At 35.2% G+C, this 23,603-nt stretch overlaps 3 protein-coding genes across 3 annotated transcripts; 1 reads left to right on the top strand and 2 right to left on the bottom strand.

Annotated features, from left to right (window-relative positions):
* Window positions 1-549: 549 nt before the first annotated feature.
* Window positions 550-5,650, bottom strand: CPZ (Metallo-hydrolase/oxidoreductase superfamily protein). Its single transcript, XM_059594114.2, has 8 exons — window positions 5,092-5,650; window positions 4,197-4,359; window positions 4,044-4,114; window positions 3,466-3,561; window positions 3,273-3,386; window positions 2,404-2,472; window positions 1,747-1,821; window positions 550-851 (listed from the first exon to the last, which is right to left on the bottom strand). Exons 1-8 carry the CDS (start codon window positions 5,485-5,487, stop codon window positions 762-764), a joined length of 1,074 nt encoding a protein of 357 aa, XP_059450097.1. The 5' UTR covers window positions 5,488-5,650; the 3' UTR covers window positions 550-761.
* A 1,919-nt stretch (window positions 5,651-7,569) lies between these two features.
* LOC132182742 (lipid-binding serum glycoprotein family protein) lies at window positions 7,570-12,531 on the bottom strand. The gene is made up of 6 exons (XM_059596073.2): window positions 12,029-12,531; window positions 10,790-10,929; window positions 9,352-9,703; window positions 8,853-9,101; window positions 8,044-8,169; window positions 7,570-7,969 (listed from the first exon to the last, which is right to left on the bottom strand). Exons 1-6 carry the CDS (start codon window positions 12,434-12,436, stop codon window positions 7,736-7,738), a joined length of 1,509 nt encoding a protein of 502 aa, XP_059452056.2. The 5' UTR covers window positions 12,437-12,531; the 3' UTR covers window positions 7,570-7,735.
* Window positions 12,532-13,367: 836 nt separating this feature from the next.
* On the top strand, window positions 13,368-17,738 carry LOC132181403 (golgin family A protein (DUF1664)). The gene is made up of 11 exons (XM_059594608.2): window positions 13,368-13,523; window positions 13,689-13,822; window positions 15,080-15,161; window positions 15,539-15,609; window positions 15,748-15,849; window positions 15,954-16,043; window positions 16,409-16,483; window positions 16,583-16,615; window positions 16,725-16,805; window positions 17,294-17,353; window positions 17,427-17,738. Exons 1-11 carry the CDS (start codon window positions 13,469-13,471, stop codon window positions 17,583-17,585), a joined length of 942 nt encoding a protein of 313 aa, XP_059450591.2. The 5' UTR covers window positions 13,368-13,468; the 3' UTR covers window positions 17,586-17,738.
* Window positions 17,739-23,603: the final 5,865 nt, after the last annotated feature.

Below are 23,603 nucleotides of genomic sequence, written 5' to 3'. Positions count from 1 at the left end.
TTTCAGTTTAAAAGTTTAGTAAGATACATATATTTTTCATATAGGAAAAATTACAGCGTTTTTCAATTTGAACATCAAAGTTTCAATTTTTGCAATCTATCCCCATAAAGTTCTAATTTTTTTTTTCAATTTGACCAATATCATCCCAAAATTTCCATATTGCCCATAATTTTTATTTTTTATTTTTTTATTTTTTATGAAAACGAAACAAATTTGAGGGTGCAAAAATGACCAGATGACCAAAGAGCCACCCCGAATTTTTTTTTTTTTTATAAAAAATAAAAATTAGGGGTAATATGAGAAAGTTTTGGATAAAATTGTTCAAATTGCAAAAATTTGAAACTTTGGAGGGTAGATTGCAAAAATTGAAACTTTGGTGTTCGAATTGAAAAACGCTGTCAACTTTGAGGGGGTAAACTGTAATTTTCCCTTTCATATAAGTAAACGGATCCGTTAAAAGCCAACTGGCACACCCAAAGTAAACATGAAGTATATTTGAAACAAACAGAAAAAGAAAATAGATCATAAAAGTTATGAAGTCAAGAAAACAATCATAAGCAGCTATCCACTAAATAGAAAATTTTGCAATACCGACAGTAACAAGGCACATTATGAAATGGATTCTCACTAGCAACTAGCAACACAAGAATAAGTTACAAACTAATTACATCTCAATTAAAACATTAATCCTCTCTCTCTCTCTCTCTCTCTCTAGGTGACAACCTTTGCTAACATATAAAAATTGAACCCTGGGATGGAATCTAAGAGTACATTGATTTGAAACCTTCCGTAAGAGGAACCACCTTTGCTGACACCTTGGACTGCAACTTCGATACAGCTTGACGGATGTCCTGCAATTAACAGCGATAGACAATTACTCAATATGACTTGTGAAGAGAAAGGAGCAAGGACAAAGGGTCATCCCTGCAAAATGAAACTCTTCCTAAAAATCAAGCATGTGCTACTCATGCAAGTGAGTTTCAGCTCATGCAAACTTTCCCTTAGGGCCACACTCCTGGTGTAAAAGTCAACGATTTACCTTGATCCATGTAGGGAAATTTATAAGGGTGCGGTGCACGGGTCCGAAGTTTAATCTACAGGGGTGGGTCCGAAGGGCCCTGACTTGTCGAGGTTCCCCGTTATAAAAAAAATAAAAATAAATAAAAATAAAAAACCCAGTCTGCAACGTTCTTGTGGGCAATGCTGGAAAATATACCTCTTTTAATTAAACTTGACCTGAGGACAAGTAGTTCTTAAGAGTTTCTACTAGCCTCCAATGTTCAGAAAACCCGAAAGCCCAGTTTCTTTTAAATGGAACTACTTGCCAGTTTCATCCTACCATCTATTCAAAAAGGACAACTTGGTAAAAGACCTTGATCATCAAATGATTCAGGACCATCTTATTTTACCCTATTCTGTTTTTAAAGTAATCAAAATATCCTTAAATGTCTAAGGCATCTCTTGGTACACAAGAAGTATACAAGAAAAAACACCTAACTAGTAGGAGCAAAAAGAAAAACAAGGGATGCAAAACCCTATTCTTTTAGGTGGCTAAAGTTTCTCAAAAATTAGGAATTGATTTCAGCATAATCCTGTCAACATGCCTTTCTTAGATGCAGGAAACCCCTGCTACAGCAAATCGCTAAGTATTGTATGGAACTTCAACAATTACATGCTGATAGAGTAATTACACATTGCCATTACTATCAAACAGTGTCAGACAGTTTTGTGGAAATAAATAATTACCTCTATACTGTAGCGGGAAGAGAAATGAGTCAATAAAACTGCTTTATTTCTAATCCACTGCGCATGTTCAATAATCTGCAGTTCCAACAGAATCCCACTTCAGTAAACCAAATTAGTTTGATAAAATATTCGGTGAAGTCATACTTAAATAACCAAAGAGGTTATTTAGATAAGAATGGAGGACGGCAAGAAGTGGGTGAATCAGCTGGATGGGATTCATACCTTGGGTATAATGACAAAAAGATAATCTAGATAAATCAATGCATTGGGTCATATCAACCATCTGATTTTCTCTTGGGTCATTCCAAAGTAGCTTTAGCTGCTAAAAGCTATCATATGATACAATGGGTTATACAAACAAGCTATGCATGCTCACCCCAAGTGTAAAAAAGTTGAAAAAAACTATGATTCTTCCTTTCTGGTGTTTGTGCTCACCAATTAAGACCTCCCTCCCTTTCCGGATTCAAGATATGCGACAAAAGTTATAAAGTCCCATGGGAAGTCAAAATGAAATTCTCTATCTTGACATACCTCAAATAAGTGTGTATGACCATGTTGTCGCATATCTTGAATCCCTCCCTTTCCGGATTCAAGATATGCGACAAAAGTTATAAAGTCCCATGGGAAGTCAAAATGAAATTCTCTATCTTGACATACCTCAAATAAGTGTGTATGACCATGTTGTCGTGCCTGCTCAATGCTGAACCCTTCATCTAGAAAAGTTGCCTGTTAAAAAAGCTTCATTCATCAGACATGGCATTAAACCAGAATCTCAATGAATGATATAAAATCAAGAACATTAATTTAAGCTGCATGGCTTAGTGAAATCTGCATCAAGCATCTGAAAATTCTTAGGCAAAACCATATCTCTTCTATTACATCCTTTGGCATCAAATAACTAGGGTTGAGCATATTCCATTTTGAATAGACAATCACAAACTTTGGATACAAGCTACTGAAACTAGAACATCAAGAGAGCTGGTAGAAACTGTGTATTAATCTATGATTTTGTATTTTTTCTTTTTTTTTGATAAGTTATTCTATGACTTTGTATATGTATGGATTAAAAAAAATAAGGCTTTTTACCAGTGGGCAGTCAGCATTTTGAAGGGCAGCCATGCAAAGACTTGGAACTGACCACCAAAGAGGAAAATCATATACATCCACTCTAAAGCACTTTTTTAGTACTGTCCATGTAGCATGGAACGAGTTCCAGTTTTCAGGAGCACAATGGCCTAATTTTAGTTATAAAAACTCTAATTCTACTAAAAATAAAAAGGTCAATAGAGAAACTCATTTTTATCACATGGGATGTCGTACAGCAGAATCTCATGAAGAATTTTGGCTTATCATACATCTAACTTTTGCAGTTTATATTCATGGTTAACAATAAGTTGAAAATGTATAGCAGGTTTGCCTCTAAAAATGAATAAGGCTTTATTCTCTTGACACAAAGAGCACACCCACAAACTTCCATGATGTAAACAGCGACAAGCAACTTCATAAGGAGTTTATTTACTTCATACCTCAGTTATAAGAACTTTTGCCCTCAACGCATCAGCATTGCGTGGATCAAGCATATAATCTGACGTTGTATCGCCTGTGAAGGCCACCTCTGGTGACAATACAATGTCTGTAATCTGAAGAAGAAGAGTTCAAGTCAAACATAGGCTATGTAACAGAAGATTAGAGCAAAACTATATCGCAGAAATTACAAACCTCAACACCAGACTTCTTCAGTTTCTCAATTTGTCTGCCTTTCATACGACTATACTGCATCTTCAGCTTTTTCCTAACTGAGTAGATCACGTAACCCTGAAAAAACCAAGTAACACCATATTACAGACTCTGAGCAGTCCTACATGGCAAACAGTTGATATTGTAGAGCGTATATATCATTAATAATCTATATCAATGTCTCAACCCAAGCCCAAGGTTCTGTAGCACAGCAATTTAACACAAGGCACATGTTCAGTGCTGCATAATCTGCTAACAAGTCAAAAAATAGGCATAACTACGGAGACTTTAACTTTTTAAAATCGTAATAGAAAGATTTACCACCGTCCATTTCCTGGCATCTCTTAAAAATAATTTCAGTCACCAATAATGACAAAAACATCAGGCCATGCAATCTATGCGGCCCAAAAGTTTAACATGCTATTGAAACTAAGAATCTTCTTGTGGAAGTAATGTATACCAAACTGCCACAACCAACAATCTCAGTACGTCTAATCAAATACTTTTTCCTTCTGGAAAATTGTACATAATAATAAGAGGAATCATTAGATGAAGATCACCTGGCTCGGTATGACATGCTGAGTTCTAAATGCTCGGACAACAAGGTTATTCCGCAATTCATATGTATCCCCTGAAGGCATCTTAATAAATTATTTTCAGCAAAAAGATACAAACTCATAACACAGACAAACAAGTAGACTGCTGCTGCATACCTACATCCAATGCAACCAAATCAAGGTTTAGTTCCACTTTGCCCATGGCTCTGTGAATTTCAAAAAGCTTCTCAACATCATCTTTGATGCAAGGAGGTACAAATACTGTCGGAGGCGTCAAGTTGTACAAACCACGACTGGCTACATACATTGGAAGCCCACCCTGAGTTGGTAAATATAGAAAGTACATATGGATCAGAACATTAGTCATCAGAATAGACTCCACATCGAGCTGAACTCACTTTTATTTCAACAAATGAAAAAGTGAACACCGCTCCAAACTCAATCTAAATTTGGTTGGGAAGCACAAAAATTTAACTAATTCCAGGAATAGTTCAAACTCTAATGTCCCCTGTCTATAACGTCCAAATCATGGGCTAACCACATGCATTTATATTCACACCAACATATTCAAATTCAACAGCTCAAAACAGCAATCTAATAAAAAAAAGAAAACAAAATGAAACCTCCATGATTATCCTCAACGCGTAAAAACCATAAAGACCCATGTTTACCATGATGATTTCATTTAATCATCACCCAAAAATTAGAGTAAAGAACACACTCTTTTCCTACCACTAATCCAAATTATGAACAAATGAGGCAAAATCAATAATGGGTATTATTCCAAAACATAAATATCAATAATGCTTAAAAACCATAAAAATCCATGTTTACAATGGTGATTTCTTTCAATTATGGCCCACAAAAGACACACACACACACACAAAAAAAAAAAAAAAAAAAAAAACATAATTTTTCCATTACTAATACCAAATTATCCACAAATAAGGCTGAATCAATAATGGGCGTTCTTCCAAAACATAAATATCTCCATCCAAAACATAAACATCAATAATGGTTACTCAACAGGTAAAAAAGTAGAGGAGCTCACAATGTGATCAAGATGAGCATGAGTGATAAAAACAAAGTTTTGCTGAATGGCGCGTGAGGGGCACCGGCCAATATCGAAAGCACACTTCAACTCCGGAACTATAACACAAGTCTCATGGCCACCAATGGAAACTCCCTCAATCGTATACCCTTCCAAGTCCACACCTTTTCTGAGAACTTGAGCCCTGGCTTTCCTGTACTCCTCTTCTTCTCTTATAGCTTGACCTATTGTAGACAAATACCCCGACCCTTTGACGGAATAAACCGGACCTACATGGTTTTGCAGAGAGAGGGGACTGTGGTGGTGTTGTGGTGGTGGGGGTTTTGGTGAAATGGGGTGGTGGGGTGGGAAAATTAGCGGTGTTTTGAAGGGTGAAATGGTCAGAGATGTTTGCATATTTGGGTGTTGGGAGTGTGAGTGAGAGTGAAGCACATAAGAGAGGATTTTTGAGAGGTTTTTCAGTGTGTGGTGTGTCTGTTTGTCCGTGGAGGGAACAAAAGCTGAGAGAGATAGACACCTCCGTTTTCCGAGGAGAAAAGCTGTTGCGAGGGCGTTTCAATTGTGGAATGTATTTGTCCTTGCAAAATATAAACGGCAAGACGTTTGCTATCTAAGATGATAGATAAACAATTATATAAGTCAACTTCATTAGACTAATTTAATTAAATAGGCATGACTCTTTAATTATAACCCGCTAATTCTCTGTTGGGTTCATGCCGAATTTGTGAGTCATATAAAAAAAATTTATATCTAAAATGTCGGGTTTGGATCATGTCGATGCATTTGCATAAGACTATACATGACAAACTTAACACAACCCATTTAATTAAATGCATCATATCATTTAATCCTGACTCGCTAAATTTGTGTTGGATCCGTGGGTGTGTAAAAAATTGACAACTTTAACCTTTGTCATAAGAATCAATATTTCTTAAAATTTGCAGTCGAGTTTGAAGATATTTCCTGATATCATATTAAATTGTCATTTATCTTAAGAAGTTTATAGAAAATGATAAATTTAATTATTCAATTAATATTTTAATAAAAAATTTGGTTTTATTTTAATGTTTTTTAAATGCACCAAAACAGTGCAAAATTATAATATCAAATACAATAATCTTTTAGAACTATTTCTGAAGATTTTATGTCTAAGAACAATTTTTTTATTTTCTAATTAGATTATATATACATGACAATTCTCTCGAAGGTCAAATAATTAGATTTTAGGGGTTTGGCCCTTTGGGTTCTTCTATCAACTTTTTGGCAAGATAAACAGCAAGCCACCATCCATTTTTTTTTTTTTTTTTTACCTTCCTTTTGGCCAATGTCTCTTCCATCTTCTATAACACCACATTGTTTATGGCATTTTTGCCAGCAATGATAACGGCGATCAATAGCAAGCTGTTTTAAGCATTTTCCTATAAAAGCAATATTTTTTTGGGGTCCACTGAAAGCTCATGAGACCTTTCGATTTTATGACATCTTGGAATGACGAATTTTTGCAAATCAGACCAAAAACTTCAAAAGGGGGCGGATCCAAGGTTGAGGGTAGCTGATTTAGGCTGAAATCGAGCATTCTATGATGGAAGAAGGGTTGAAAGCGTTGCAAGACAGAAATAAGGCTTCAATAGAGGCGGATAGGATCTCCAAGGAGACGCATAGAGCCTTTGATGAGGCGGAAAATGGAGGGGGAAGAAGAAGGGGGGAAAGGGGGCGGATGAGGGAGTCGTAACTCCCTCACCCTAGGCTGCCGGAGAAACAAAGGGGAAGGGTTGGAGATTTTTTGTGGGGAGAGAGAAAGAGAGCTTTTTTGCTTCCTCCTTACTAAAGTACAAAATGTTCTTGTAAATCATGGACAATAGCAAGTATAAATGTTATTGTAAATCATGGGCAATACCAAGTATATAAGTAGTAATTTCTAATCTAGAGATTGATATTTTGAAGTGAACTGATAAAAACACCTTTACTGCCATTTTACAGAATCGTACATGAGATTTTCACCTCACACAGCTCCTTATCTTACCGGAACTAATTCAATCACGTTTTCATTCGTTTAGGTTTTGGGTTCATATTGCAACACTCAATAATATTTAATGTCTTGTAAGCTTTAGACCAAACATGCCTAAAGCCACTTCTTGTAGCATTTTCTTTCCAAAGCAACAATTCCCCATCCTGTTATCCAAACAATAACCTTGGTTTACTGAAACAAAAAAGGCTTATAGCTCCCTTTAGACCATCATGCAAACTTGAACTTTCAAGACCTTACTGCTTTTTCTTTGACAATTACAATTTGGTTTAGCAGTTTAAAAACATGCAATTTGCAAAAATAGCGATTTCAAATCGTAATTAATGAAAGTGCAATTTTTTTTTACACCCATAGGTGGCTGTAGATTACTTGATACACAATTCTTGCAGGTGGGGTCGTGTATCCGGAGTTTACTCCCTAGGAATGGATCTGAAGGACCAGAAGAAAAAAAATGATCTGAACTGTGCATGCTCATTATACAGTGAGATCTACTGTTAAAAGGGTTCTGTTGTACAATGAATACATCCAAGTGGTGAAAGATTCAACCTGAAAAACACATCAAACAACATATACAAATGGGGGGAAACTGATTCTTGCTTCCCTTTCCTATAAACATTTTCAGACATCTAATAAGGGTAACCTACGTTTATCTACCAAATGGGTTAGAAGCTGACTAAAATTGTTTGATTCTTTATATGCTACATCGCCACAAACGATAATTCTTGAATCTGAACAAATAATCAAAGCATTGTGAAGGGTGAAACCGTGGATGATCGGCAAAGGAAATCCTTTTCCAAGGTGTGAGTTTGCATATGGCAAGAACACAGTTTGAATTATTGTCCACATCACAGGCTGCAACAGAAGAGGACTTTGAGCCTTTTATTAATAAAGAAGCAAATATATATAAACTCAATGTTTAAGAGTACCTGAATTAAATATAACCGCAGATTCCCAATATTGCTCCACTTCAATGACATTGTGAAGTCATTTAGTTTCACACTGCCAGCAAGGTTATTTCCTGCAATTTTAACTAAACCTGAAGCACGAATTACCTGCTCCAACACAAAGCAACAGAACAATTCTGATCATGAATATGAAAATTATGGCCCAACCAAAAAGAGAGGAACATCACATTCTTCATATTCATCTTTAAAAGACAAAAAGGGTGGGGAGGAGGTTTGGTGGAGAAAAACACCATCTCAAGTTGCACAGCTTTGGAAAAGGAACTAAAATGATACACGTGAATAAGAAAAGAAAGGGCAAAAAAGAAAAAGACAATATCATATATTATGGAGGTAATCTAGTATATAACATGCATACACTATGCATTGTGGATACCCTGAATATTAGGGAGTAACTGCTACTTAATCTGATAATGTAGTAAAAATATTGCCTAAGATGTATAATTAATGTTTTGACTAATTACTACCGTTGATATTGTCAGTTATACAGAAATAGCCAGATGTCCATCAGCACTCTCCAAAGCTGTGCCATACTTGTCTCACCAACCAATGCAACCCCATGTTTAGGCCCGCCCTTTCATCATTATCAAATTGATAATGATTATGTAATATTCAAGCATTACAGAATGATGGAGAAAGAAAAGCAATTGGGATACAATAGAAATATCATCCAAGAATAAGACTAGGGAAATAGAATGAAAGAACAACATAATACAAACAGAGTGAAGAGTAAAGATAATCCAAATTATTATTTCACCCATCAATAAGCTTACCAATGAGATGCATGCAACTGGTATTACTTCGCTTGAATCCAAAACGTCAATTATCAAGTCTACGTTAACAGTAGCATCAATATCATTCTCTGCAATCCTTATGGCAGGAGGAGAAGAAAAAGAAATATTCAAATTCATAGGGTCATTAGGGTATTTCTTGTACAGTTGGGGAATAATGAATCTCCATCCAGCAGTATTCAAAAGAGACTGATCTGGTATTTTGTCCACAATCCATCGCATAAACGTTGCCTAACCAGAGAAACAAATCATTTATTAATCAATATGAGAATAACATCTGGAACAACAACAATAGTAGTAATAGCAGCAATATTGCTATTACCATTAATACAGATTTAATACATACAGGAAAGAAGGATACTACAATATAGCATATACGCTAAAAATATGGTTACTCATTTCAGAAATATAAACAAGAATCTTAATGAAGGGTCCTGAAAAAAGAAAAGAAAAGAAATCTTTGCAAAAGTTGAAGACTTACATTATAGTACAAGAATGATGCTGAGTTAAAGACAGCCTCGTCTAATGAAATTCCAAGCATTTTAGATGAATCTGGGCAGAACACCGAAGGTTGTGTATTTGCAGACCGATACTTAGGGACTAGATCTCTTTTTCTTTCTGTGAATAACCCATTGATCTCAAATCCAATGGAAGAATTACTCAATGAAGGGTCTTTTACAAAAGTTACATTCAGAGAAGCATTGTCATCCACTGGAATTTCTTTTGGAAGAGCTTGCAGAAAGGAGTCGAGCTTCAAAATCCCTTCTTCAAGTTTCTTAGTAATAGCATTTTCCACTGCAGACCCTATTTGATCTTCAAAGGCATCAATCATCCTGCCACATGACAATAATAAAGTGTTAAAAAACGTGAAATAATCAGATGATCCTGGTTTTTGTCTGGAAGCTATGCAAAGCAAAGGAATTGGCAAAGGATGTTTGAATTTTTCCCCTTTTCCGGTAAGTGAGTGCGCCCCAAGGGAAGGGGGAAGGGGATAGCCAAATTCCTCAGCTTCATGAGGCCAAAGGATGTTTGGAATAAAAAGGAGTAACAATATCCATTATAACCATAATAGTGATGAAGCACATAATAGAGAGACACAAATAAAGAAAAGGAAATAAGAAAAGAAATAACGAAGAAAGAAGCCTTCTAACCTGCTTGTATAGAGCAAGGACGGCACTCAACCCTAACTTTAGTTAAAACTTTAAGGCAGCTGTTTCCAAAGTATTGCTTTTGGAAAATTAAGGGGGAATGGAGGATGATTTGTAACTTCTACATATTTGCATGAGGAAACAGTGTTTTCAACTACGGGCCATATTGAGAATTTTGACATCTGGGACTATCAAGTTAAACCATCAGCTTTTCAAATTATAGAAAACTGATTTCAGGGACAAACCTGCCTGTCTATTAAAGTTTGTGAAAGAAGAGATCATATGCAGGCGCCAGATAAACAGGCAACACTAATGAACAGCTAGAACTAACACTGCTGGGATGAGTAGTTGTTTGACGATTTAATCATTATGAATGAGGATCAATTGATTGCACAAATAAGAATGGTGGGTACTACTGGAACTGAAGTTGGAAAAAAAAGAAAAAAATATAGGATTGGTCAAGGTTATTAGAGAGCAGAAATCTCTTCATGCATGGTGGCAACGTAGTGTGGATTCTTCCAAGCTGGTTGAGACTGGTGGGTTCCTTCTCTTTGGAATCAGTAGACACTTATCTTATTATTTAGAGGAAATGCTAGAATACGCAAAAATTGCAATGTAAACATTACTACTAGATGATTGGAAAGAAAAACTACCAGCCTCTAGTACACAACGAGGAAAATTACCAACTGTCAAACAAAAAACCAAAACAACTAGGGCAAATATCATACAGCAGTGCCTGATGATAAAATTGAGTTACATTATATTACATACCCTTGATAGAGCCAAGATGCTCCGCCATCCAATTTTATTGAAATATCTCTAACATAACAACCACATTCCATAAGGGATAGCTTCAGAGTTCCTTCATCATTCTCCAAGCCTAAAGTAAGCCCCACTTCCAAGCCTTCAACCTTACCCAGGATAAGCATTCATCAAATTCCTTATTTAATGGACACATGAGAAATGAGCAAACAAAGACAAAAGAGAAACCAGACAAGCTCTAACGGGCGTATGAAGATCATGCTTTTCGTTTTTTAATATAAAAAAAAGCAAACCTGGATAAAGGAGGAGGGTTGTGGTGATATGTTGACCATCAATTTCAAAACAAATTGTATCTTATGAACATGAATCCAAAGATGAACTCCCTAAGATAACCGAATTCAGGGGGAAAAAGAGTAACAAGTAATATAGCAACCATATCTTTCAAATTAACAGACAAGTCTTACAACCCAAACTTAAAGCAATACAAAGGCATCCCCTTTATGTAAAAACTGCTTAAGAACAAGCCTTCAAACCGCATAAATACTGCATAACAACAATTACTATAGGAAATAACAGTTTATCCTCAGATTCCAGGTAGTTGCCACGATGATGAAAACGGTAAAATTACCCAGTGCTGGTCCGGTCTAACTGGAGCTATTTCCAAGACGATAACCAAAGTGAAATTTCTTAATGATTCCAACTATACAACACACAATAAAGCAACTAAGTTCCATTCAAAGCACATTCTATGAATCAAACCAAATTGCATACTGTAAAAGATTTTCATGAAATCAACCCATCAGCAATAGAGACTTCTCTCCGTGTCTGACAAAACCAAGCCAACAATAAACTAGATAAAACCAGCTAAACCATACCTATAAAATCCAGTGAGACCACCCCAACAAACGAACACAACAACAAAAAGAAGCACACCCTAATGCTATAAAATCATACTCTAATTGCGTAGTATCCCAAGCAATTTTCTCGGTTTAATCAACCAGTCAAACCAATCATACGTAGGAAACACTACGAAGCTACTCAATTCCCATTTGAACATACCAAATAAACAAAATCCAATTTTCAAATCCAGAAATTTGCATAAAATTCAACTATAATTCTGAAAAATTATGCTAAGCCTGAATGTAAGCACAATAAAGATGCCAAACCCCCATTCAAACACGCCCAATCAACACATATCCAATTGCATACACTCAAAAGTTTGCAACAAACTCCAACAATAAGCCATACCTGAACAGAAGCACTCCCTGTATCCGAAATCTCAACCGGCGCAAGCCAAGTACTGTAAGAATAATACCAATTCATACTCAAATTACAAGTAGCTCCTGACACGATAATCACAATTCCAGCATCGCCAGGCTTAACATACGACTCCGAAACATCAATTTCGTATATTTTAGTGTCCGAGAGGACCATATGAACGCTACCCACAAAAGGGATTCTCACAGATTTTTCAATCTTGGGTAGTTTCAGTGGGATTATAGAAGAAACGGCCTTGTCCACGAGCAAGTCTTTGAGAAAATCTAGGCCTTGTCGGGAGAGGACTACGGAGGTGAAGGCTTGGTCCGTGGGTTCGAGAAGGGAATGCGCGGGAACGAAGAAAGAGGCTATTAGGATGAAGAGAACAGTGGGTGCCATTGGGGGGTCCTTGCGAAACTTTGATGGCTTTGGGTTTGTTCGGATTTGGAACAGGGGGAAGATAAAAACAGATTTGGTGTGGACGAACTCCCAGGTGAAATGACTCCCTAGTGAAATGTCAAAAATGCCAACTAGTTGTCTTTTTTGATTAAATATTATAAACTTTACTTTCACTTAACACTTTAAAATATTTTATTTTTATTAACTTCCAATGGAAATAATTAACTCAATAAACTCTGTCTTTCTCTCTCTCTCTCTCTACACTTTTGATCTAATTTAATAAGTTGGTTTGGTTGAGAGATTTGAAAAAACAACAATTTAAAAATAAACATTATGAAAACGTTATTTTTAAAAACACAATTTATGTAAAATTTTGTAAAATAATAATTTTTAAAAGCACAGCTAATCAAAACCGTGAACTTAACACAAAAAGTTACAATGTTAACGTAAATTACTAAATTGGTTGAATTCGAGTTGACGTATATAATCTTATACCTTATATCTCAATGGGACATGATTCTTTCCACTTTATTTGAATTTGATAATATTCAGTTAATTATATTGGAGATGTATTTTTGTCTGTTCACTTTTCGAGAGGACAAAAATATCCTTCAAATATAATTAACGAGATATTAGCTAGTTCAAATGAACTGGAAAGGACCTAATTCATGTCTCCATACAATTTATACCCAATACGATACATTTATAGTTCTAAATTATTAACACAACCCACAAATTCAATATAAACTCAACACAAAATTAATAAATTAGGATTGAAGAAACGGATACATTTAATTAAATATGTTGAATTAATAAAAAGCACAAATTAAATACGACCCAAACTCAGCCCGCTATTACAAATTAAAACCTAAGTTCGATAAAATTACAACCTAAATTTAGATCCATGTAAGTTCCTTTCCAACAAAGTTTTTTCATCCAAATGCCAAATATGCCCCTCCTTTTCTTGGGAAGGTTGGTCAATGAGGTTCGCGTATTGAATACCCTCTTCTGCGGCTGCAGAGAGGAGCGAAAATGGCGTTACAGGCTGGGGTTTCAACCTCCAAGGTTCTCATCCTTGTCGGAGCAGGTCACTTTTTCTTTGGAGCTCTTTAATTTTCGGTCACTGTTTTAATTTAATATGATTAATTTCTAAAACCTTCACTATTATGTAATTTAAATTATTCGTTAGGGTAAATTGCAATTCTTATTCCAAAACTGATGCTATTGTTGTTGTTGTTGTTGTGTGATTTAGGTTTGACGGGTTCGGTTGTTTTGAGGAGCGGGCGACTGTCGGATCTCATAGCACAGCTTCAGGAATTGCTGAAGGGTGTGAATGAAGCTGAGGCCTCGCCTCTCAAGTATGATACTGCAGTTCTTGCAGCTCAGGTATCCAAAAACTAGTAACTTTCAATTAATTAATGGGTTCTAACTCAATTGCCAATGTGTTGGGTTTAAATGCTTTCGTGGTTAAAGTGATTTTTGTAATTTTTGTAATTTTTTTTGAACTTCATTAAAAAGCACAAGTGCGTAATCAATATACAAGAGAAACACCTAACCAGAAGAAAAGAAAAGATATATTCATCTTTTACGCAAAGGGTGGTGATTAGTGTGTTATGGTCATATGCTTGTGTGCGCTTATCCTGAATGCTTTAGTTAGTTATGCTAAGGTAAAATCAAATTAATGAGCTATAGATCGAATAGTTCTTCCTTTCTAGTTTCTGCATATAGAATGGGACAAAGAGAATGTGAAGTTGGGGGGTTTGAGTGTTGCATGTGTAACTTAGCATTAATGTTAAATCCCCATTTATCTCAGAAACTTTAAGTTGTAATGAAATTTTAAATTTTAATCATTTAATCAATATTCGAACACTCTTATCTCTTAACAAGTGAGGTTTAATACATGGAAATATTTAATTTAAATTGGGGCTAGACTATTGAGTTAGGGATTGAATTTAGATCCCCTATTTTGATATCATGTCAAATCACCACTTATTCCAAAATTTAAACTGATAGGAAATTGTGTATTTAATCATTTAATTAATATTCTACCAAATAACAAAAAGTTATTGAATCTTGTCAGGTTTAAAATGCTTGAATAGTTAAGTGATATGTGTATATTCATCTTTAGTTTGTTATGCTCATATGCTTGTGAGCTCTCTTAGCTCAAATGCTTTAGTTCGTTATGTTAACGTATTTAAAATTAACGAGCTCTAATTCAAATGTTACTGTATACATTTGTAACTTGCCAATAAAAATAATTTCCCAATTGCCGTTAGTTTTATATACTTTAATAGTTGAGTGATTTATGTATATTCATCTTCGCAAAGGTGGTGTTTAGTCTGTTATATTCATAGCTTGTGTGCTCCTACTTCAAATGCTTTAGTTAGTTATGCTAAGGTATTTCAAATTAATTAGCTCTAATAAAAATATCTCTCCCTCTCCGCTCATAAGAATGGGATGGAGAGTGTGTAAGGTTGCGGATTTATATATTACTGGGTGCACATGTAATTTACCAACAAAAAAGTAGTTCCTGAATGCCATTGGGTTAAAATGCTTTAATAGGTAAGTGGTCTATATATATTCATCTTCACAAAGGGTGGTGTTTAGTTATTTGTGCTCATATGCTTGTGCCTTAATCTTCAGATTCGGCAACTGGCTCAAGAGATCAGGGAGTTAGCTGTGTCCCGTCCGGTAACCATCTTTAATGGGAATTCGGCATCAAGTGGTATGTAGATTAAGTTCTATTCCTATTCTGTCTTCTTTCTTTGAGAAATGTGGATTCAGTATGGTTGATTGGGCATGCTTCATTGTTCTCTTCATTTACTCTTTAGTTGAATCATATTTTCTGATTAAAAAAAATAAAAATTCAAATCAACTAATTATAGTTTTTTCCCTTTTCATTTTAATAATGATTATCTCTGCTTCCCAATTGTCTATGTGTTGGAACTCCTTGGTAATTCTCTACTACCTTGGTTCAGTTTTTCTTGTTTAATATTTATCATAACTTTCGATATTATGTTCAGCATTATTAAACAGGCATAGTTTTTTTGTTAGAGGAGGTTAACTATAAAGAGATGCTTACATGTTTTGATGTGCACACAGGGAGTTATGCATCTTACGTTGTGCCTGCTGCTGCACTTGGAGCAATGGGATATTGCTATATGTGGTGGAAGGTAAGGTTTTTTAGTTGTGACCGAAACCCACCGATTTTGTTGTCACAAATGTGTTGCATTTGGTACTGCAGTTGTAAGAACAACTATTTTTGTTGACTTTTGGGTGAATTTGTAATTTTTCTTTCTTCTATTGTGTAGGGTTGGTCGCTTTCTGATGTAATGTTTGTAACAAAGCACAATATGGCAAATGCTGTTGCGACTGTCTCCAAACAGTTAGAGAATGTCCATGAAGCACTGGCTGTAAGTAGCATTGCTTTGCCGTTGTCCAGTAAGTTTTCAGATGGTTATTATTTCCTCTTATAGTGTTTAAAGTTCACCTCTGCTTTGAATGCCAATTCGTGCAGGCAACTAAGAGGCATCTAACCAAGAAACTGGAGAACTTGGACTGGAAGGTGGAAGAGCAGAAGGAAACAACCAAGCTTATTGCAAATGATGTACAGAACTATTCTTTATTTTCTTTTAATGTCCAGAAATGCATTTCAATTTAAATGAGACACAAGAGATGCTGTCTGCTCGAGTGGGGGTCTTATCTTATTATTTGATGAAGATCAAATTACCTTGCACTTCATTTCTCCTTGGTTGAAGCATTACAGCCAACAGAGGATCCTCTAGCCATTCATTTTAGTGTGTTGTTCTTGTTAAGATCACAATAGCCACTAGTATCTTTTCATATCTGCATCTCTTGTTGGATCTGGATTTGGGTTTTCCATGAATATATTCAAGTGCTAATGGCACCACTTGCACCTGGGGTTCATATTGAAGTATGCATATATTAAATTGTTGTCTTTTTCGTATGTAGGTTAATGAGGTGAAGTCAAATATTTCTCAAATTGGGTTTGATGTTGAATCGATCCATCAAATGCTTTCTGGGTTGGTGAGTTGCCTGCAGTTTTTTTTTTTTTTCCCTCTGGCATACTAATTTCAAGTAAGCTTATAAGAATACTGATGTTGTGTTTCTCAATTAACTCAACAGGAAGTAAAGGTTGAGCAACTTGAAAGCAAACAGGTTATTTTTCTGATAATGTAGTCAAATTAAGTGCATTCTGCAATATGTATTCACCCAAAGTTTCTATGCGATTGATATCTTCCTTTATTTTATTCCCAACATCATACAGGATATGACTAACTCTGGTCTCTGGTATCTATGCCAAGTGGCTGGAGGCATCAAAGATGGGCTAAATACTAAACTTTTTCAGGTCAGATACCATAAGCATGTGTTGCATCTATGTGTATTTGAGAATGATTGTTAGGCACCTAAAACTGGGTAGTAACTGGGATATAGTATGAACTTTTCATGCCTGTGCAAGGTCTCCTGATTTATGTGACAGCCAATTGTGTGGGCCCTACTTATAGTAGTGATCCTTGTTCAATAAGGCCGAGGGATGTGTACCTATATCATCTTGGACTCATTATCTTTCTCCTCCTAAAATATTGCTAATTTCTACCCATCAGGGTGCAGCCTAGTGGTCAAAGGGCGGGCTTGGGATGAGCTGTAGACTCAAACATCCTGGGTTCGATTCCGCACTAGGAGTTCCTCTGAATTACCTAATACACAGTTCTTGTAGGTGGAGTCGTATATCTGAGGTTTACTCCCCAGGGGTGGGTCCGAACTCCAAAGAGCCCTGCCTTGGTGAGGTTCCACATCATTAAAAAAGAAGCTAATTTCGACATTGTCTTTTGGCAGGATGTCAGTGCTAAGGTTGCAAATCATTCAACAATCACGTTTGAGGAGAAATCGCTTAAGGTATCCTGAGTCTCATTCTTTACTGTAATCTTGCTCTCAGTCATCAATGACATGGTATGACGATTTATTTCAGGGTCTCCAATTCATTGCTGAAACTAAGGACTCAGTTGTGGTTGATAAATCAATGATAAGCACGCAGAAAAAAGATATTGACAACTTCTCTGGTGAAAAAGTTCCGACATTGAAAAATAGAATACATAGGTCATATCCAGTTGGGATTTCTTTGGGCTGAGATATTAGGGGTTCAGATGCATGATTCTTTGTTTCGTCATTTTATTATTGATTTTGTGAGCTGATATCTTTCCTATTGATTCTGTAAACGTTCAAGGCTGCAGCATTCCCTAATTTGCTTCCAGTGATAAATGTTTCTCAGTGCTTTGTTCTACATATCTCCCGCTGGAAAATGTATGGGGTTCAATGTCATACATGCTCTAAATAAAGCACCATAATCTCAATGGTGCAAATGAAAGTGTATTATTGTATAAACCATTTAAGAACATGTTTACCGATCTAATATGCATCTGGCCGCATGTCAAAAACCCTTCCATCTCCGGTTATGCTTCATAATTTTATACAATTGTCTCCAGGATCCAGTAGGATTTGGATCTCCTACAATTGGGGTGCCTGAATTGCACTATAAAGAGCATTGCAGGGTCTAGGCAGGTGGACTTTGCCCCTTAAGCTGTCTTGGACAAGTAACTCTATAGGGATTGGAATCCCCTACAATTGAGGTGTTCGAACTATAGTGGAATTTGGGTAGCTAACAGAGAGGGGCATGCATGGCCCATGCCCTAGCTTGCTCGGGACGGGTTGTCCTGCAGTCTGTTTACTATCTGAATTGTAGAGCAATTTGGGCACCCTAATTGCAGGAAATCTTAATTGGGCCTGGTATGCTATGTTTGATTGTTCCAAATCCATGATCATAGATAATGAAATCATCCTGTTGATGCGGCATTTTGAATGTTTGATGTTTCCTTCGTTAGAACTTGGGGTCTTGAAATGAATTGAGCAAAGAGCAGTGTAGAAGAGCCATCAAAACACTTTTCACACGTTTGGTATAGAAAATAATTATTCTTTTAAGAGTAAGAAAAAAAAAGGGGTATTACTAGGAATACAAAGAGTTGGAATAAAATGATTATTCATATTTTTTTGTTTGGTGATAACACCTAATGCTCTTGCCTGATATGTGTCAAAAGTTTTAAAATACTAAAGATTTATTAATAAATAATTTTTTTTTCTTTTTTTTTTTTAAAATCTAAACATTCTATGCCGACCACTATGAAATAACCTCGATGGTAGACAAGACCACCCTCAATGATGCTTTGGGGGTGGCTGCGACCACCACCAATGACATTGGGGTGGTGCAGTCACCTACGATGTTCTTTTAGGTTGGTTGGCCACTCATAGAATGCTTTAATTTTTTTTTTTTTTTTTAATTTTATAAATTTTAAGTTTGAAGGAGAAAAAAATGGTTTTTATTTTTTATTTATTTTTTATGCAAAACATATTATGTTTTTCAAGGAATAACTATTACTCTTTCTCTATTTAGGGGAATAGCCATTCTCATCTGTAATCAAAACTTTATGCACAATCAATCAAAAAGTTGTGTAGAACAATTAAAACACTCTATCACATTGCAACATAACACATTGTTAAGCACAAGATCTTGAGGAAAATAACAAAACAAAATAAAGAAAACATGAGTATAATCTATGGGTCCATTTGGGTTTGCAATTTCAAAATGTGCAATTTAAAAATAACGATTTTAAAATGTCTGATTTGAAATTCAATTTTGAAAAACACAATTCAACATTTGGTAAAATCTTAGTTTGACTTTTATAATTGCATTTTAACTTTTAAAAGCACGCATTTTAAAACCCAGATTTTCTACGTTTTAAAATTGCAATTGTTGTAAAAATATACTCCTAAATGATACAAAATTTAAACAAATTGGGTTAACAATTTTATTTATTTTATTTATTATTATTTTTTTTTACTATAAAAAAGGGCAAGCGGGAGACCCATCAGGGCATGAATGGGATCCAAAGCGGCTAATGTAAATAGGATTGAGGATTCCCATTTCAGGAGTCGTATTCTCACCCTAGTACATTTGTAACCACTTTAAAAATTTCTTTGAAGATTCCAGTTCAGATACTTTTTCATTAGATACTATTTTTGGTGCTTAGTTGGTTTAATGGTTTCAAAATGTGAAGTTTTTAAAAAATAGTAATTTTAAAATGCAATTAATAAAACCTTATTTTTTAAAAACGTAATTAAGCATGTGGTAAAATTTGCGGTTTGAAAAAAAAAAAAAAAATAGTGCGTTTTTAAAAACACATTCCTTGCATGTTGTGCGACAACGTGCTTTTTTTCTTCTTCATATTTTCAAACCATCATTTTTTAAAAAAACTCTCAAATGGAATACTTTCCACAATTTTATTTAAAAATACATGTTTGGCCTGTGAACCCTCAAGGCCAATGAGAAATATCCCAACAAACTCTAATAATACAATATTGGGTTGGATTAGAACATATAAATTAGGCCTATTAGCTCAACCCTATGCTACATTGGACTTGCTCAAAAAATTCAAACAAATTCAGAGGCCATTTGGTTTTGCAGTTTCAAACTGTGTAATTTAAAAGATAACGATTTTAAAATATAATATTTGAAAATACAATTTTTTTAAAAAAGTAATTAAACGTTTGGTAAAATTGTGATTCCGTCTTTAAAATTCATGTGTTATTTAAAACATACCACATTATATGTGATTTGAAAATTTAGATTTTCCAACATATGTTTTCAAACTGTCAATGTTTTTTTTCTTAAAACACACTTTTAACCTACGAAATCATAAGGCCAAACAGACTCATTGATTGATGGAATGGGGATCCGAGTAGAATATAAGACATACTGAACAACACATTATATTAAAGATGAGCTTTTGTGCTACACAAAGGAGGTAGCACTCTCCCATCTTTCAAATTCGAAATTGACAACTGCAGGATTTGATCTCAGGATTGACACCAGTCAACAAATTAACTGGCTGTCCTGTTCACCTGAAACCTCTTATTCACAAAGAAACACAAACATTTAGATGAAACAACAAAAGGAAAAACAAAAGATCAGTACTTTGTTTTTGCACGACAGCAGTCAGGGAATCGAGGGCATGGACAAATAGTAGGATGATATGTTCTGGCTTCCACAGCAGGTGGCATGGCTGAGGCCATGATCACAAGGCAGAGAAGCACCAGCTTGATTGCAAGTTGAAGAAGATTCTCCATGGCTGATGGTTCTATCTAGGCATGCGCATGAGCCTCCCCTACTTATGGAGATGTGATCCAGCCATGTTTAGCATGCCAACCAAGGACATTTATCTGCATTCCAATTTTAGAAAATGAGACTCCTTTAATGTAATACCCCGAAAATTATTTCTCGATTTTGGAGGAAATAATTATTTAAGGACATTTATTTGCATTCCGATTTTAGAAAATGAGACTCCTTCAATGTAATACCCCGAAAATTATTTCTCTATTTTGGAGGAAATAATTATTTAAGGACATTTATTTGCATTCCGATTTTAGAAAATGAGACTCCTTCAATGTAATACCCCGAAAATTATTTTTCTATTTTGGAGGAAATAATTATTTAAGGATAATTCCGCGTTTGTTTTAATTGGTGATTTTATTTTAAGACCCGAATTTGTTAATGAAGAGATAATTATAGGCTGTGATTTTCTATAATATTAGAGGATTTAAATTGAGGTTTATAGATTTATTTGGTTAAACCACAAAAAAGAAAAGACAAGAGGTTATTATTGTGAATAATAGGTCTTTTGTGGTTTAATAGGTTAAGAGAGACAATTTTGTAAAACATAGGATTATGGTAGGGGCATTGAGGGAAGGGAATTTAAAAAAGGGAAGAGGCTTTTCACGTGAAGCCAAGCCGTGCAGGCGGCTGCCACACCTTCAAGTGGAAGGTGTGAGCATGGGCGTGTGTGAGAGAGTGAGAGAGATATGCAAAACAAAGTTAAAAAAAAAAAAAAAAAATGATAGGACCCGACTATTTTGCCAAACTCGGCCAATTTTTTCCTTATTTTTTAATTAAAAAAAAATAAAAATAAAAAAGAGAAATGCTAGTCTTACAAACATATTTTATAAAAAAAATTTTACAAACTGATGTGACACAACATGATTGGATACAACATGATTGTATATGAGATAAATTCAAATTTTGAGAAACCCAATTATGTTGTGCCACATCAGTTTGTAAATTTCTTTTTGTAAAATGTGTTTATAAGCCTAACATTTTCTAATAAAAAATGAAGGAATTTCACGTGTAGGTGTGCAAAGAGAAGAAACAAATGAAGGAAAAGAAAACATAAAGAATTGGGATATTCTAGAATCTAATAAATCCTCCACATTTTGCTCATCAAAATCTTAGGTGGCAAAGTGTCATTTGCCATCAACTTGAACCATGTGCCATTTTTACATCAACTTGATAAATGACACTTGACCACATAAAATTTTGATGAGCAGAATATAGGAGTTTTATTAGATTCCAACATTTATCTAAAGAATTCACAGAGATATATCATGTGAATTGTGAAGCCAAGACATGCAGCGCCTGCCACACCTTCACAAGGAAGGTGTGACTCGTGTGAGTGCAGGCAGCGTGTGAGAGAGAGATAAGCGTACGTGGGAGAGAGAGAGAGAGAGGTGTTTCCCCCCTCATTTGAGAACAAACGGGGAGCAACATCATATATATATATATATATATATATATATATATATATGTTGAGACAGATGTCAATTTTGGTAGCAACTTAATTTAAAGCCTGCTAAGAACGAAAAATGATTAATAATGACAAATCGTGAGATGGAGGGTGTGACGATTGTGCCACCTCCAATACATGAGCGAGAGTTCGATTATGACAAAAGTAATAAGATTTGGAAATAATGAGCAATAATAATTAAGAGTAATACGAGTAGGGAATGAGTACGTATTTGTATCATAAGATGACTCCTCATTTTATAGAGGCTATTGTTGGTTGCAGACAAGGTTTTTCCCTACTTAAGATAAGATTTTGATTAAACAAAATGGAGCAAGTCATACAAAGATTTATCTAGATGGTTCTCCATCCATCTAGAAGGTTCTTTACAAAGATTATTCTAGATGGTTCTCCATCCATTTAGAAGGTTCTCTTCAAAGATTTATCTAGATGGTTCTCCATCCATCTAGAAGGTTCTCTTCAAGATGTATCTAGATGATTCTTTATTCATCTAGAAGGTTCTCAATTTGTCTTCATCATCTAGATGGTTTTACCTTGGGAGCCAAGTTCATTCATCTAGAAGGTTCTAACTTGGGGGCTAAGTTCATCATCTAGATAGTTCTAATTTTGGCTATAAATAGCCAAGGGGCCTTATGCCTTAAATGATGATTGAGGAAGATCAACAACACACAAGAAGAGAAGCCAAAAGAGGAGAGCTTCAGTTATACTCTACAGAGAGAGTTAAGAAAAGAGTGTTTTAATACACCACTGAGAGTGTATATTAGTTTAAACAGAGGTTGTTTCTCTCTGTATTATTTTACTTCTGTATTAACTCAAGTTTTGCATAACTTGAGTAACCACCATTGTAACAAGTTGTTTATAATGGATTGATCGGAGTTAGTCCCGTGGATGTAGGCCCACTGCCGAACCACGTAAATACTGTGTGTTGATCTCTTGCATTTATCATTCCATTATTATTCTGTGGAGTTTGCACAACCATTGAGTCAAGGGTGTGTCCATCTCTAACAGCTATGAATAGGTGAACTCTAGTGGGACTCTCTTGACTCTCTTGATTCGTGGGAGTGGTTGAAACCGATGAATTGACGGAGTTGAGGTTCGATCCAAGACCTTTGGTTTTGATTCAATGTTAAATTATCAGTTATCCTAAAAGTTTAAGCTGATAGAAAAAAGTAAATTTAATCATTTAACCATTACTTTAATATTCCCTCATTTGATCCGTTATTTGATAGACTAAAAAAACAAAAAAATCGTCAATCTATAAAACTCATACAGCCTAATCCAAGTCTCAAGCTGCTCAGGTGGTGAAATAGACTCAAAGCTTATGCTTTCCGAATATACTCTCTTCAAGAGTAGATGCAAATGTCTGCTTTCGTTGCTTCGATTGGCTTAATTGGTAGGGAAATGTTTTCCTTTTATCTGCTCACAAAACGATAATAAACTAAATGACACATGAATCTCTT

This window comes from Corylus avellana, chromosome 5, assembly GCF_965113065.1.
Source record: "Corylus avellana chromosome 5, dhCorAvel1.hap1.2, whole genome shotgun sequence".
Classification (NCBI taxonomy): Eukaryota; Viridiplantae; Streptophyta; class Magnoliopsida; order Fagales; family Betulaceae; genus Corylus; species Corylus avellana.
This window is presented reverse-complemented; position numbering and strand designations above follow the sequence as displayed.

Coding starts and splice junctions, on each gene's coding strand:
- LOC132182742 (XM_059596073.2), bottom strand. CDS start 12,436: ATGGCACCCACTGTTCTCTTCATCCTAATAGCCTCTTTCTTCGTTCCC. Junction 9,704..10,789: donor GCATCTTGGCTCTATCAAGG/GTATGTAATATA, acceptor GTCATGTGGCAG/GATGATTGATGCCTTTGAAG. Junction 9,102..9,351: donor CATCATTCTTGTACTATAAT/GTAAGTCTTCAA, acceptor TTCTCTGGTTAG/GCAACGTTTATGCGATGGAT.
- CPZ (XM_059594114.2), bottom strand. CDS start 5,487: ATGCAAACATCTCTGACCATTTCACCCTTCAAAACACCGCTAATTTTC. Junction 3,387..3,465: donor TGAAGAAGTCTGGTGTTGAG/GTTTGTAATTTC, acceptor CTTCTTCTTCAG/ATTACAGACATTGTATTGTC. Junction 1,822..2,403: donor GTCATACACACTTATTTGAG/GTATGTCAAGAT, acceptor TTGGAACTGCAG/ATTATTGAACATGCGCAGTG.
- LOC132181403 (XM_059594608.2), top strand. CDS start 13,469: ATGGCGTTACAGGCTGGGGTTTCAACCTCCAAGGTTCTCATCCTTGTC. Junction 13,524..13,688: donor TCTCATCCTTGTCGGAGCAG/GTCACTTTTTCT, acceptor TGTGTGATTTAG/GTTTGACGGGTTCGGTTGTT. Junction 16,044..16,408: donor CCAAGCTTATTGCAAATGAT/GTACAGAACTAT, acceptor TTTCGTATGTAG/GTTAATGAGGTGAAGTCAAA.